The following is a 13,413-nucleotide window of genomic DNA, read 5'->3' as shown; positions in this document are numbered from 1 at the left end:
AGGTGAGAGAGAGAGAGGGTAGAGAGGGGGTAGAGGGGAGAGGAGGGGAGGGGTGAGAGGTAGTGAGAGGTGAGAGCAGAGGGTGAGAGGGAGCAGAGGGGTGAGAGGGGCAGAAGTGAGAGGGCAGAGGGTGAGAGGGGCAGAGGGTGAGAGGGCAGAGGGTGAGAGGGCAGAGGGTGAGAGGGGCAGAGAGTGAGAGGGGCAGAGAGTGAGGGGGCAGAGGGTGAAGAGAGGGGCAGAGGTGAGAGGGCAGAGGGTGAGAGGAGCAGAGGGTGAGGTGAGAGGGGCAGAGGGTGTGAGAGGCAGAGGGTGAGAGGGGCAGAGGGTGAGAGGGGCAGAGGGCAGAGAGGGCAGAGGGTGAGAGGGCAGAGGGTGAGAGGGGCAGAGGGGAGCAGAGAGGGGCAGAGGTGAGAGGGGCAGGGGTGCAGAGGAGAGGGGTGAGAGGGGCAGAGAGGGGCAGAGGTGAGAGGGCAGAGGGTGAGAGGGGCAGAAAGTGGCAGAGAGTGAGAGGGGCAGAGGGTGAGAGAGCAGAGGGGAGAGGGGCAGAGGGTGAGAGGGGGCAGAGGAGGAGGGCAGAGGTGAGAGGGCAGCAGAGGGTGAGAGGGAGCAGAAAGTGAGAGGGCAGAGAGTGAGAGGGCAGCAGAGAGTGAGAGGGCAGAGGGTGAGAGGGCAGACGGTGAGAGGGGCAGAGGGTGAGAGGGGAGAGGGTGCAGAAGAGGGGCAGAAGTGAGAGAGAGGAGCAGGGCAGAGAGTGAGAGGGGCAGAAAGTGAGAGGGGCAGAGAGTGAGAGGGCAGAGAGTGAAGGGGCAGAGGGCAGAGGTGAGAGGGGCAGAAGGTGAGAGGGTAGAGCAGAGTGAGAGGGGCAGAGAGTGAGAGGGGCAGAGGGTGAGAGGGGCAGAGGGTGAGAAGTGTGAGGGGCAGAAGAGTGAGAGGGGCAGAAAGTGAGAGGGGCAGAGAGTGAAGAGGGGCAGAGGGTGAGAGGGTGAGAGGGCAGAGGTGAAGAGGGCAGAGGGTGAGAGGGCAGGGGTGAAGGGAGCAGAGGATTAGAGGGGCAGAGGGTGAGAAGAGAAGAGGGTAGAGGGCAGAGGTGAGAGGGCAGAGGGTGAGAGGGGGCAGAGAGTGAGAGGGGAGAGAGTGAGACGGGGGTGAGAGGGGCAGTGAAGAGAGGGGGGGGTGAGAGTGAGGTGAAGCAGAGGGTGATAGGGCAGAGGGTGAGAGAGGGAGTGAGAGGGCAGTGAGTGAGAGGGCAGAGAGTGAGGGGCAGCAGAGAGTGAGAGGGCAGAGAGCAGAGGGGCAGAGGGTGAGAGGGGCGAGGGGTGAGAGGGGCAGGGGGTGAGAGGGCAGAGAGTGAGGGGGGTGAGAGGGGCAGAGGGTGAGAGGGGTGAGAGGGGCAGAGTGTGAGAGGGCAGGAAGCAGGGTGAGAGGGGCAGAGGGTGAGAGGGCAGAGGGGTAGAGGGTGAGAGGGTAGAGAGAGAGGGGCAGAGGGTGAGAGGGGCAGAGTGAGAGGGCAGAGGGTGAGAGGGGCAGAGAGTGAGGGGCAGAGAGTGGAGAGGGGCAGAGAGTGAGAGGGGCAGAGGGTGAGAGGGGCAGAGAGTGAGAGGGGCAGAGGGTGAGCAGAGAGCAGAGAGTGAGAGGCGGTGGGAGAGCAGAGGGTGAGAGGAAGAGAGGGCAGAGAGTGAGAGGGCAGAGAGTGAGAGGGGCAGCAGAGGGGCAGTGAGGAGAGGGGCAGAGGGTGAGAGGGGCAGGGTGAGAGGGGCAGAGGGTGAGAGGGGCAGAGGGTGAGAGGGCAGGGAGAGGGTGAGAGAGGGGCAAAGGGGCAGATGAGAGGGCAGAGAGGTGAGAGAAGGGGCAGAGAGTGAGAGGGGCAGAGAGTGAGAGGGCAAGTGAGAGAGTGAGAGGGGCAGAGGTGAGAGGGCAGAGAGTGAGGGGGCAGAGAGTGAGAAAGTGAAGGGAGCAGAAAGTGAGTGAGAGGCAGAGAGTGAGAGGAGCAGAGAGTGAGGGGGCAGAAGTGAGAGGGCAGAGAGTGAGAGGGCAGAAAGTGAAGGGCAGAAAGTGAGAAAGAGAGGCAGAGGGTGAGAGGGCAGAAGGGTGAGAGGGGCAGAGCAGGGTGAGAGGGCACAGAGGTGAGAGAGGGTGAGGGGGCAGAGGGTGAGAGGGGTGGGGTGAGAGGAGAGGGGAGATTAGGGTGAGAGGGTGGGGGCAGAGGTGAGAGGGGTAGAGGGTGAGAGGGGCAGAGAGTGAGAGGGGCAGAGAGTGAGAGGGGCAGAGGGGAGAGGGGCAGAAAGGAGAGGGGCAGAGAGGAGAGGGGGAGAGTGAGAGGGGCAGGGTGAGAGGGGCAGAGAGAGAGGGGCAGAGGGGGCAGAGAGAGGTGCAGAGGTGAGAGGGGCAGAGGGTGAGGGGCAGAGGGTGAGAGGGGCAGAGGTGAGAGGGCAGGGGCAGAGGGTGAGCAGGAAGGGAGAGAGGGGCAGAGGGGTGAGAGGGCAGAGGGTGAGAGGGCAGAGGGTGAGAGGGGCAGAGTGAGGGGTAGAGAGGGGGCAGAGGGTGAGAGGGCAGAGAGGGGTGAGAGGGTAGAGGGTGAGGGTGCAGAGAGTGAGAGGGGCAGAGGGTGAGAGGGGCAGAGAGTGAGAGGGCAGAGGTGAGAGGGCAGAGAGTGAGGGGCAGAGAGAGGGGCAGAGGGTGAGAGGGGCAGAGAGGAGGGCAGAAGAGGGGAGAGAGAGGCAGAGGGTGAGGAGAGAGGGAGAGGGAGAGGGGCAGAGAGAGTGAGGGGCAGAGTGGGTGAGAGGGGCAGAGAGTGAGAGGGCAGAGGGGCAGAAGTGAGAGGGGCAGAAGTGAGAGGGGCAGAGAGTGAGAGGGGCAGAGGGAGGGCAGAGAGTGAGAGGGGGCAGAGGGTGAGAGGGGCAGAGAGGTGAGAGGGGCAGAGTGAGAGGGGCAGAAGTGAAGGGCAGAGAGTGAGAGGGGCAGAGAGGTGAGAGGGGCAGAAGTGAGAGGGAGCAGGGGAAGAGAGGGGCAGAAAGTGAGAGGAGCAGAGAGTGAGAGGGCAGAAGTGAGAGGGAGCAGAGTGAGAGGGCAGAAGTGAGAGGGGCAGAGTGAGAAGGAGAGTGAAGAGGGCAGAGGGCAGCAGAGGGTGAGAGGGGAGGCAGAAGGTGAGAGGGCAGAGAGGGGTGAGGGCAGAGGGTGAGAGGGCAGAAAGTGAGAGGGCAGAGGGGGTGAGAGGGCAGAGAGTGAGAGAGTGAGAGGGGCAGAGGGTGAGAGGGCCCAGAGGGTGAGAGGGGCAGAGTGAGAGGGCAGAGGGGCAGGGGAGGGGGGCAGAGAGTGAGAGGGGCAGAGAGTGAAGGGCAGGCAGAGGGGCAGGAGTGAGAGGGCAGAGAGTGAGAGGGGCAGAGACAGTGAGAGGGGCAGAGGGTGAGAGGGCAGAGGGGCAGAGGGTGAGAGGGGCAGAGGTGAGAGGGGCAGAGGGAGAGGGCAGAGGGGTGTGAGGGGCAGAGGGTGAGAGGGTGAGAGGGGGCAGAGGGTGAGAGGGCAGAGGGGCAGAGGTGAGAGGGGCAGAGAGGGGCAGAGGAGGTGAGAGGGCAGAGGGTGAGAGGGCAGAGGGTGAGAGCAGGTGAGAGGGGCAGAGTGAGAGGGCAGAGGGTGGGCAGTGAGAGGGGCAGAGGGTGAGAGGGAGAGGAAGGGTGAGAGGGGCAGAGGGTGAGAGGCAGAAGAGGGTGAGAGAGGGTAGAGGGTGAGAGGGGTAGACAGTGAGAGGGGTAGAGAGTGAGAGGGGGTGAAAGTGAGAGGGGTAGAGAGTGAGAGGGGTAGAGAGTGAGAGGGTAGACAGTGAGAGGGGTAGAGAGTGAGAGGGGCAGAAACAGAACCAACCTGGAGCTCCACCTTGGTCTTTCTCCCCTTCAGCAGTCTCTGCACCCGCCATGCAGCTGCAGGTGGTTGTCGTGGCTGCGGGCGTTGTCCTGGATACGCTGGGATACCTCAGAGATCAGCTTCACCGACCCTAAAGCATCACGGGTAGACAGATAAGGGTTAGCTGCCAGAATGGATTACTGAAACACCCGGAAGTAGCTACAGGGACTTCAGGAAGTAGTCATACCCCATGACCTATTCCATATTGTGTTGTGTTAAAGCCTGAATTCAATATAGATAGTAGTGCCACCCATCTACACACAATACCCCATGAAGACAAAGTCTTTTTTTTTGTGTGTGTTGCAAATGAAATACAGAAATATAATTTACAAAAGTATTCACACTCCTCAATACTTTGTAGAAGTAACTTTGGCAAAGATTACAGCTGTGTCTTATTCTGGGTAAATCACACCTGAATTCAGTCACACCTGGATTGCCTATAATTATTATTATTTTATTATTCTTCAAGCTCTGTCAAATCGGTTGTTGATCATTGCTAGACAACCATTTCAGGTTTTACCATAGATTTTGAAGTCGAGTTAAGTTAAAACTGTAACTCGGCCACTCATGGACAATCACCGTCTGGAAAGCAGACTGAACCAGGTTATTGTCCTGCTGAAAGGTGACTTCATCTCCCAGTGTCTGGTGGAAAACAGACTGAACCAGGTTATTGTCCTGCTGAAAGGTGACTTCATCTCCCAGTGTCTGGTGGAAAGCAGACTGAACCAGGTTATTGTCCTGCTGAAAGGTGAATTCATCTCCCAGTGTCTGGTGGAAAGCAGACTGAACCAGGTTATTGTCCTGCTGAAAGGTGAATTCATCTCCCAGTGTCTGGTGGAAAGCAGACTGAACCAGGTTATTGTCCTGCTGAAAGGTGAATTCATCTCCCAGTGTCTGTGGAAAGCAGACTGAACCAGGTTATTGTCCTGCTGAAAGGTGACTTCATCTCCCAGTGTCTGGTGGAAAGCAGACTGAACCAGGTTATTGTCCTGCTGAAAGGTGACTTCATCTCCCAGTGTCTGGTGGAAAGCAGACTGAACCAGGTTATTGTCCTGCTGAAAGGTGACTTCATCTCCCAGTGTCTGGTGGAAAGCAGACTGAACCAGGTTATTGTCCTCTGAAAGGTGAATTCATCTCCCAGTGTCTGGTGGGAAAGCAGACTGAACCAGGTTATTGTCCTGCTGAAAGGTGACTTCATCTCCCAGTGTCTGGTGGAAAGCAGACTGAACCAGGTTATTGTCCTGCTGAAAGGTGACTTCATCTCCCAGTGTCTGGTGGAAAGCAGACTGAACCAGGTTATTGTCCTGCTGAAAGGTGACTTCATCTCCCAGTGTCTGGTGGAAAGCAGACTGAACCAGGTTATTGTCCTGCTGAAAGGTGAATTCATCTCCCAGTGTCTGTGGAAAGCAGACTGGTGCTGAAAGGTGAATTCATCTCCCAGTGTCTGGTGGAAAGCAGACTGAACCAGGTTATTGTCCTGCTGAAAGGTGACTTCATCTCCCAGTGTCTGGTGGAAAGCAGACTGAACCAGGTTATTGTCCTGCTGAAAGGTGAATTCATCTCCCAGTGTCTGGTGGAAAGCAGACTGAACCAGGTTATTGTCCTGCTGAAAGGTGAATTCATCTACCTGTCTGGTGGAAAACAGACTGAACCACTTCTGAAGGTGACTTCATCTCCCAGTGTCTGGTGGAAAGCAGACTGAACCAGGTTATTGTCCTGCTGAAAGGTGACTTCATCTCCCAGTGTCTGGTGGAAAGCTGAACCAGGTTATTGTCCTGCTGAAAGGTGACTTCATCTCCCAGTGTCTGGTGGAAAGCAGACTGAACCAGGTTATTGTCTGAAAGGTGACTTCATCTCCCAGTGTCTGGTGGAAAGCAGACTGAACCAGGTTATTGTCCTGCTGAAAGGTGACTTCATCTCCCAGTGTCTGGTGGAAAACAGACTGAACCAGGTTATTGTCCTGCTGAAAGGTGAATTCATCTCCCAGTGTCTGGTGGAAAGCAGACTGAACCAGGTTATTGTCCTGCTGAAAGGTGAATTCATCTCCCAGTGTCTGGTGGAAAGCAGACTGAACCAGGTTATTGTCCTGCAGTGAATTCGTCTCCCAGTGTCTGGTGAAAGGTGACAGTTATTGTCCTGCTGAAAGGTGAATTCGTCTCCCAGTGTCTGGTGGAAAGCAGACTGAACCAGGTTTTCCTCTAAGGTTTCATCTCCCAGTGTCTGGTGGAAAGCAGGCTGAACCAGGTTTTCCTCTAAGGTTTTGACAGTGCTTAGCTCTACACAGTTTATTTTGTTTATCAGGAAAAACTCTCCATTCCTTAACAATTACAACGCTTGAAAATATGGAGTGGTACTCAATGATGTGATGCACATGATTTGCCCCCAAACATAACATCTTGTCTGGGGTCCATCTACCTATTCATCCTGTCTGGGTCCTTTTCCCTATTCATCCTGTCTGGGTCCGGCTCCCTATTCACCCTGTCTGGGTCCAGCGACCTATTCATCCTGTCTGGGTCCAGCGACCTATTCATCCTGTCTGGGTCCGTCTCCCTATTCATCCTGTCTGGGTCCAGCTACCTATTCATCCTGTCTGGGTCCAGCTACCTGTTCATCCTGTCTGGGTCCTTTTCCCTGTTCATCCTGTCTGGGTCCTTTTCCCTGTTCATCCTGTCTGGGTCCGGCTACCTATTCATCCTGTCTGGGTTCGGCTACCTATTCATCCTGTCTGGGTCCAGCGACCTATTCATCCTGTCTGGGTCCAGCGACCTATTCATCCTGTCTGGGTCCAGCGACCTATTCATCCTGTCTGGGTCCGTCTCCCTATTCATCCTGCCTGGGTCCAGCTACCTATTCATCCTGTCTGGGTCAGCTACCTGTTCATCCTGTCAGGTCCTTTCCCTGTTCATCCTTTCTGGGTTCGGCTACCTATTCATCCTGTCTGGGTCCGGCTACCTATTCATCCCTATCTGGGGCTACCTATTCATCCTATCTGGGTCCGCTACCCTATTCATCCTGTCTGGGACCTTTACCCTGTTCATCCTGTCTGGGTCCTTTACCCTGTTCATCCTGTCTGGGTCCGTTTACCTATTCATCCTGTCTGGGTCCTTTATCCTATTCATCCTGTCTGGGACCGTTTACCTATTCATCCTGTCTGGGTCCGGCTCCTATTCATCCTGTCTGGGTCCACTCCCTGTTCCTGTCTGGGGTCCTCTACCTATTCATCCTGTCTGGGTCCTTTCATCCTGTGGGTCCAGGTACCTGTTCATCCTGTCTGGGTCCTTTTCCCTGTTCATCCCGTCCGGCTACCTATTCATCCTGTCTGGGTTGCTACCTATTCATCCTGTCTGGGTCCAGCGACCTATTCATCCCTGTTCATCCTGTCTGGGTCCGTCTACCTATTCATCCTGTCTGGGTCCAGCTACCTATTCATCCCTCCAGTGCTACCTGTTCATCCTGTCTGGGTCCTTTTCCTGTTCATCCCTGTTCGGCTACCTATTCATCCTGTCTAGGCTACCTATTCATCCCTGGGTCCGCTACCTATTCATCCTATCTGGGTCCGGCTACCTATTCATCCTATCTGGGTCCAGCTACCTATTCATCCTGTCTGGGTCCTTTACCCTGTTCATCCTGTCTGGGTCCTTTACCCTGTTCATCCTGTCTGGGTCCGTTTACCTATTCATCCTGTCTGGGTCCTTTATCCTATTCATCCTGTCTGGGTCCGTTTACCCTATTCATCCTGTCTGAGTCCGGCTCCCTGTTCATCCTGTCTGGGTACTCTGTTCATCCTGTCTGGGGTCCGTCTACCTACATCCTGTCTGGGTGTCCTATTCATCCTTCTCCTTTACCTGTTCATGGGTGCTACCTATTCATCCTGTCTGGGTCCTTTACCCTGTTCATCCTGTCTGTCCTTTACCCCTGTCTGGTCCCTTTACCCTGTTCATCCTGTTCTGGGTCCTTTACCCTGTCTGGGTCCTCCTTTACCCTGTCTGGGTCCTTTACCCTGTCTGGGTCCTTTACCCTGTCTGGGTCCTTTACCCTGTCTGGGTCCTTTACCCTGTTCATCCTGTCTGGGTCCGGCTACCTGTTTATCCACAACCATCAAGCTCTACGTGGTGCAGTATGTTCTCTACATGGTGCAGTATGTTTCTACGTGGTGCAGTATATTCTCTAAGTGGTGTATGTTCTCTACATTGTGCAGTATGTTTCTCGTGGTGCAGTATATTCTACGTGGTGCAGTATGTTCTCTACGTGGTGCAGTATGTTCTCTATGTGGTGCAGTATGTTCTCCATGTAACCAGACAACAGCACATGGTGCAGTATGTTCTCTACACGGTGCAGTATGTTATCTATGTGGTGCAGTATGTTCTCTACATGTAACCAGACAACAACACATGGTGCAGTATGTTCTCTACGTGGTGCAGTATGTTCTCTATGTGTAACCAGACAACAACACATGGTGCAGTATGTTCTCTACGTGGTGCAGTATGTTCTCCATGTAACCAGACAACAACACATGGTGCAGTATGTTCTCTACGTGGTGCAGTATGTTCTCTAAACGGTGCAGTATGTTCTCTATGTGGTGCAGTATGTTCTCTACATGGTGCAGTATGTTCTCTACATGTAACCAGACAACAACACATGGTGCAGTATGTTCTCTACGTGGTGCAGTATGTTCTCTATGTGTAACCAGACAACAACACATGGTGCAGTATGTTCTCTACGTGGTGCAGTATGTTCTCCATGTAACCAGACAACAACACATGGTGCAGTATGTTCTGTACGTGGTGCAGTATGTTCTCTATGTGTAACCAGACAACAACACATGGTGCAGTATGTTCTCTACGTGGTGCAGTATGTTCTCTACATGGTGCAGTATGTTCTCCATGTAACCAGACAACAGCACATGGTGCAGTATGTTCTCTACATGGTGCAGTATGTTCTCTATGTGGTGCAGTATGTTCTCTACGTGGTGCAGTATGTTCTCTACATGTAACCAGACAACAACACATGGTGCAGTATGTTCTCTACGTGGTGCAGTATGTTCTCTCGTGCAGTATGTTCTCTATGTGTAACCAGACAACAAACATGGTGCAGTACATGGTGCAGTATGTTCTCAGTATGTTCTCTACATGGTGCAGTATGTTCTCTCGTGGTGCAGTATGTTCTCCATGTTCTCTACATGTAACCAGACAAACACATGGTGCAGTATGTTCTCTACGTGGTGCAGTATGTTCAGTATGTTCTCTACGTGGTGCAGTATGTTCTCTACATGTAACCAGACAACAACACATGGTGCAGTATGTTCTCTACATGGTGCAGTATGTTCTCTACATGGTGCAGTATGTTCTCACGTGGTGCAGTATGTTCTCTCGTGGTGCAGTATGTTCTCTACGTGTAACCAGACAACAACTTGGTGCAGTATGTTCTCTACGTGGTGCAGTATGTTCTCTACGTGGTGCAGTATGTTCTCTATGTGTAACCAGACAACACATGGTGCAGTATGTTCTCTCGTGGTGCAGTATGTTCTGTCTACGTGGTGCAGTATGTTCTCTACATGGTGCAGTATGTTCTCTACGTGGTGCAGTATGTTCTCTACATGGTGCAGTATGTTCAGTACGTGGTGCAGTATGTTCTCTACGTGGTGCAGCATGTTCTCTACGTGGTGCAGCATGTTCTCTACATGTAACCAGACAACAACACATGGTGCAGTATGTTCTCTACGTGGTGCAGTATGTTCTCTACATGGTGCAGTATGTTCTCTACATGGTGCAGTATGTTCTCTACGTGGTGCAGCATGTTCTCTACGTGGTGCAGCATGTTCTCTACATGTAACCAGACAAAAACACATGGTGCAGTATGTTCTCTACGTGGTGCAGTATGTTCTCTACATGATGCAGTATGTTCTCTACGTGGTGCAGCATGTTCTCTACATGTAACCAGACAACAACACATGGTGCAGTATGTTCTCTACATGGTGCAGTATGTTCTCTACATGGTGCAGTATGTTCTCTACGTGGTGCAGCATGTTCTCTACGTGGTGCAGCATGTTCTCTACGTGTAACCAGACGACAACACATGGTGCAGTATGTTCTCCACGTGGTGCAGTATGTTCTCTACGTGGTGCAGCATGTTTCTCTAACCAGACAACAACACATGGTGGTGCATGGTGCAGTATGTTCTCTACATGGTGCAGTATGTTCTCACGTGGTGCAGCATTTCTCTACATGTGCAATGTTCTCAGACAGACGACAACACATGGTGCAGTATGTTCTCTACGTGGTGCAGTATGTTCTCTACGTGGTGCAGCATGTTCTCTACATGTAACCAGACAACAACACATGGTGCAGTATGTTCTCTACGTGGTGCAGTATGTTCTCTACGTGGTGCAGTATGTTCTGCAGTCTCGTGGTGCAGTATGCATGTTCTCACGTGGTGCAGCATGTTCTCCTCGTGGTGCAGTATGTTCCGTGGTGCAGTATGTTCTCTATGGATTGCAGCATGTTCTCCACGTGGTGCAGCATGTTCTCTACGTGGTGCAGCATGTTCTCATGTAAACCAGACAACAACACATGGTGCAGTATGTCTCGTGTGGTGCAGTATGTTCTCTCGTGGTGCAGCATGTTCTCTACATGTAACCAGACAACAACACATGGTGCAGTATGTTCTCTCGTGGTGCAGTATGTTCTCTACATGGTGCAGTATGTTCTGTACATGGTGCTACATGTAACCAGACAACAACACATGGTGCAGTATGTTCTCTACATGGTGCAGTATGTTCTCTACGGGTGGTGCAGTGCAGTATGTTCTCTGTGGTGCAGTATGTCCTCTACGTGGTGCAGTATGTTCTCTCGTGGTGCAGTATGTTCTCTACGTGGTGCAGTATGTTCTCGTGGTCAGTACGTGGTGCAGCATGTTCTCTACATGTAACCAGACAACAACACATGGTGCAGTATGTTCTCTCGTGGTGCAGTATGTTCTCTACATGGTGCAGTATGTTTTCATGTAACCAGATGGTGCAGTACAACACATGGTGCAGTATGTTCTCTACATGGCAGTATGTTCTCCACGTGGTGCAGTATGTTCTCTCGTGGTGCAGTATGTTCTCTCGTGGTGCAGTATGTTCTCTCATGTGCATGGTATATTTCTCTAGTGTGCAGTATGTTCTCTACGTGGTGCAGTATGCACGTGGTGCAGTATGTTCTCTACATGTAACCAGACAACAACACATGGTGCAGTATGTTCTCTACGTGGTGCAGTATGTTCTCTACGTGGTGCAGTATGTCCCCTGCGTGGTGCAGCATGCCCTCACGTGGTGCAGCATGTCCTCTACGTGGTGCAGTACCAGACAGCATGTCTCACATGGTGCAGTATGTCTCTACGTGGTGCAGTATGTTCTCACGTGGTGCAGTATATTTCTCTATGTGGTGCAGTATGTTCTCTACGTGGTGCAGTATGTTCTACGTGGTGCAGTATGTTCTCTACGTGGTGCAGCATGTTCTCTAACCGACAACACATGGTGCAGTATGTTCTCTACAACGCAGTGGTGCAGTATATGTTCTCTACGTGGTGCAGTATGTTCTCTAACCAGACAACAACACATGGTGCAGTATATGTTCTCTACGATGGTGCAGTATGTTCTCTACAGTGGTGCAGCATGTTCTCTACGCTAACCAGACAACAACACACATGGTGCAGTATGTTCTCTATGTTCCTCTATGGTGCAGTATGTTCTAACCAGACAACAACACATGGTGCAGTATGTTCTCTATGTGGTGCAGTATTTCTCACGTGGTGCAGTATGTTCTGGTGCAGTATGTCCTCTCGTGGTGCAGTATGTCCACTGGTGGTATGTTCCCCATGGTGCAGTATGTTCTCGGGTGCAGCATGGTGCAGTATGTTCTCCACGGTGCGTATGTTCTCTCGTGGTGCAGTATGTTCCAGTGGTGCAGTATGTTCTCTACATGTAGCAGCGTTCACATGGTGCAGTATGTTCTCTACGATGTGTATGTTCTCTATGTGTAACCAGACAACACATGGTGCAGTATGTTCTCTACATGGTGCAGTATGTTCTCTATGTGTAACCAGAGTATGTTCTCACATGGTGCAGTATGTTCTCTATGTGTAACCAGACAACACATGGTGCAGTATGTTCTCTACATGGTGCAGTATGTTCTCTACGTGTAACAGACAACAACATGGTGCAGTATGTTCTCTACATGGTGCAGTATGTTCTCTACGTGGTGCAGTATGTTACTCTATGTGTAACAGACAACACATGGTGCAGTATGTTTCTCAGTATATTTCTCGTGGTGCAGCATGTTCTCTACGTGGTGCAGTACAACATGGTGCAGTATGTCCTCTACATGTAACCAGACAACACATGGTGCAGTATGTTCTCTCGTGGTGCAGTATGTTCTCTAGTGCAGTATGTTCTCTGATGGTGCAGTATGTCTACGTGTAACCAGACAACAACATGGTGCAGTATGTTCTCTACGTGGTGCAGTATGTTCTCTATGTGTAACCAGACAACAACATGGTGCAGTATGTTCTCGTGGTGCAGTATGTTCTCTACGTGTGCAGTATGTTCTCTACATGGTGCAGTATGTTCTCTCGTGGTGCAGTCTGTTCTCTACGTGGTGCAGTATGTTCTCTCGTGGTGCAGTATGTTCTCTACGTGGTGCAGTATGTTCTCTCATGTAACCAGACAACAACACATGGTGCAGTATGTTCTCTACGTGGTGCAGTATGTTCTCTCGTGGTGCAGTATGTCTCTCTATGTGGTGCAGTATGTCTCTACGTGGTGCAGTATGTCCTCTACGTGGTGCAGTATGTTCCTCTACGTGGTGCAGTATGTTCTCTCGTGGTGCAGTATGTTCTCTACGTGGTGCAGTATGTTCTCTACGTGGTGCAGCATGTTCCTCTGACCAGATGGTCACATGGTGCAGTATGTTCTCTACATGGTGCAGTATGTTCTCTACATGTAACCAGACAACAACACATGGTGCAGTATGTTCTCTACATGGTGCAGTATGTTCTCTACATGGTGCAGTATGTTCTCTACGTGGTGCAGTATGTTCTCTACGTGGTGCAGCATGTTCCTCTGGTGAGCATCTACAGTACCAGACACATGGTGCAGTATGTTCTCTACGTGGTGCAGTATGTTCTCTCGTGGTGCAGTATGTTCTCTACGTGGTGCAGCATGTTCTCTACATGTAACCAGACAACAACACATGGTGCAGTATGTTTCTCATGTGGTGCAGTATGTTCTCTACGTGGTGCAGTATGTCCTCTACGTGTAACCAGACAACACACTGGTGCAGTATGTCCTCTCGTGGTGCAGTATGTTCTCTTACCGTGGTGCAGTATGTTCTCTACGTGGTGCAGTATGTTCTCTCGTGGTGCAGTATGTTCTCTACGTGGTGCAGTATGTTCTCTACATGGTGCAGTATGTTCTCTACGTGGTGCAGTATGTTCTCTCGTGGTGCAGTATGTTCTCTACGTGGTGCAGTATGTTCT

At 52.0% G+C, this 13,413-nt stretch overlaps 1 protein-coding gene across 1 annotated transcript; it reads left to right on the top strand.

Annotated features, from left to right (window-relative positions):
• Positions 1-8,114: 8,114 nt before the first annotated feature.
• Positions 8,115-13,053, top strand: LOC135566792 (dynein heavy chain-like; the record flags this gene model as incomplete). Its single annotated transcript, XM_065014403.1, has 13 exons — positions 8,115-8,255; positions 8,895-8,950; positions 9,087-9,153; positions 9,588-9,725; positions 9,838-9,954; positions 10,226-10,447; positions 11,048-11,209; positions 11,328-11,382; positions 11,695-11,803; positions 11,924-11,983; positions 12,423-12,476; positions 12,684-12,841; positions 12,947-13,053. Coding segments are annotated over 13 exons (1,446 nt in total), but the record flags the coding sequence as incomplete, so codon positions are not given.
• Positions 13,054-13,413: the final 360 nt, after the last annotated feature.

The sequence above is a fragment of the Oncorhynchus nerka genome, unplaced genomic scaffold, assembly GCF_034236695.1.
Source record: "Oncorhynchus nerka isolate Pitt River unplaced genomic scaffold, Oner_Uvic_2.0 unplaced_scaffold_3318, whole genome shotgun sequence".
In the NCBI taxonomy this organism is placed as follows: Eukaryota; Metazoa; Chordata; class Actinopteri; order Salmoniformes; family Salmonidae; genus Oncorhynchus; species Oncorhynchus nerka.
The sequence above is the reverse complement of the archived record's forward strand: the minus strand, read 5'-3'. Positions and strand labels throughout refer to the sequence as shown.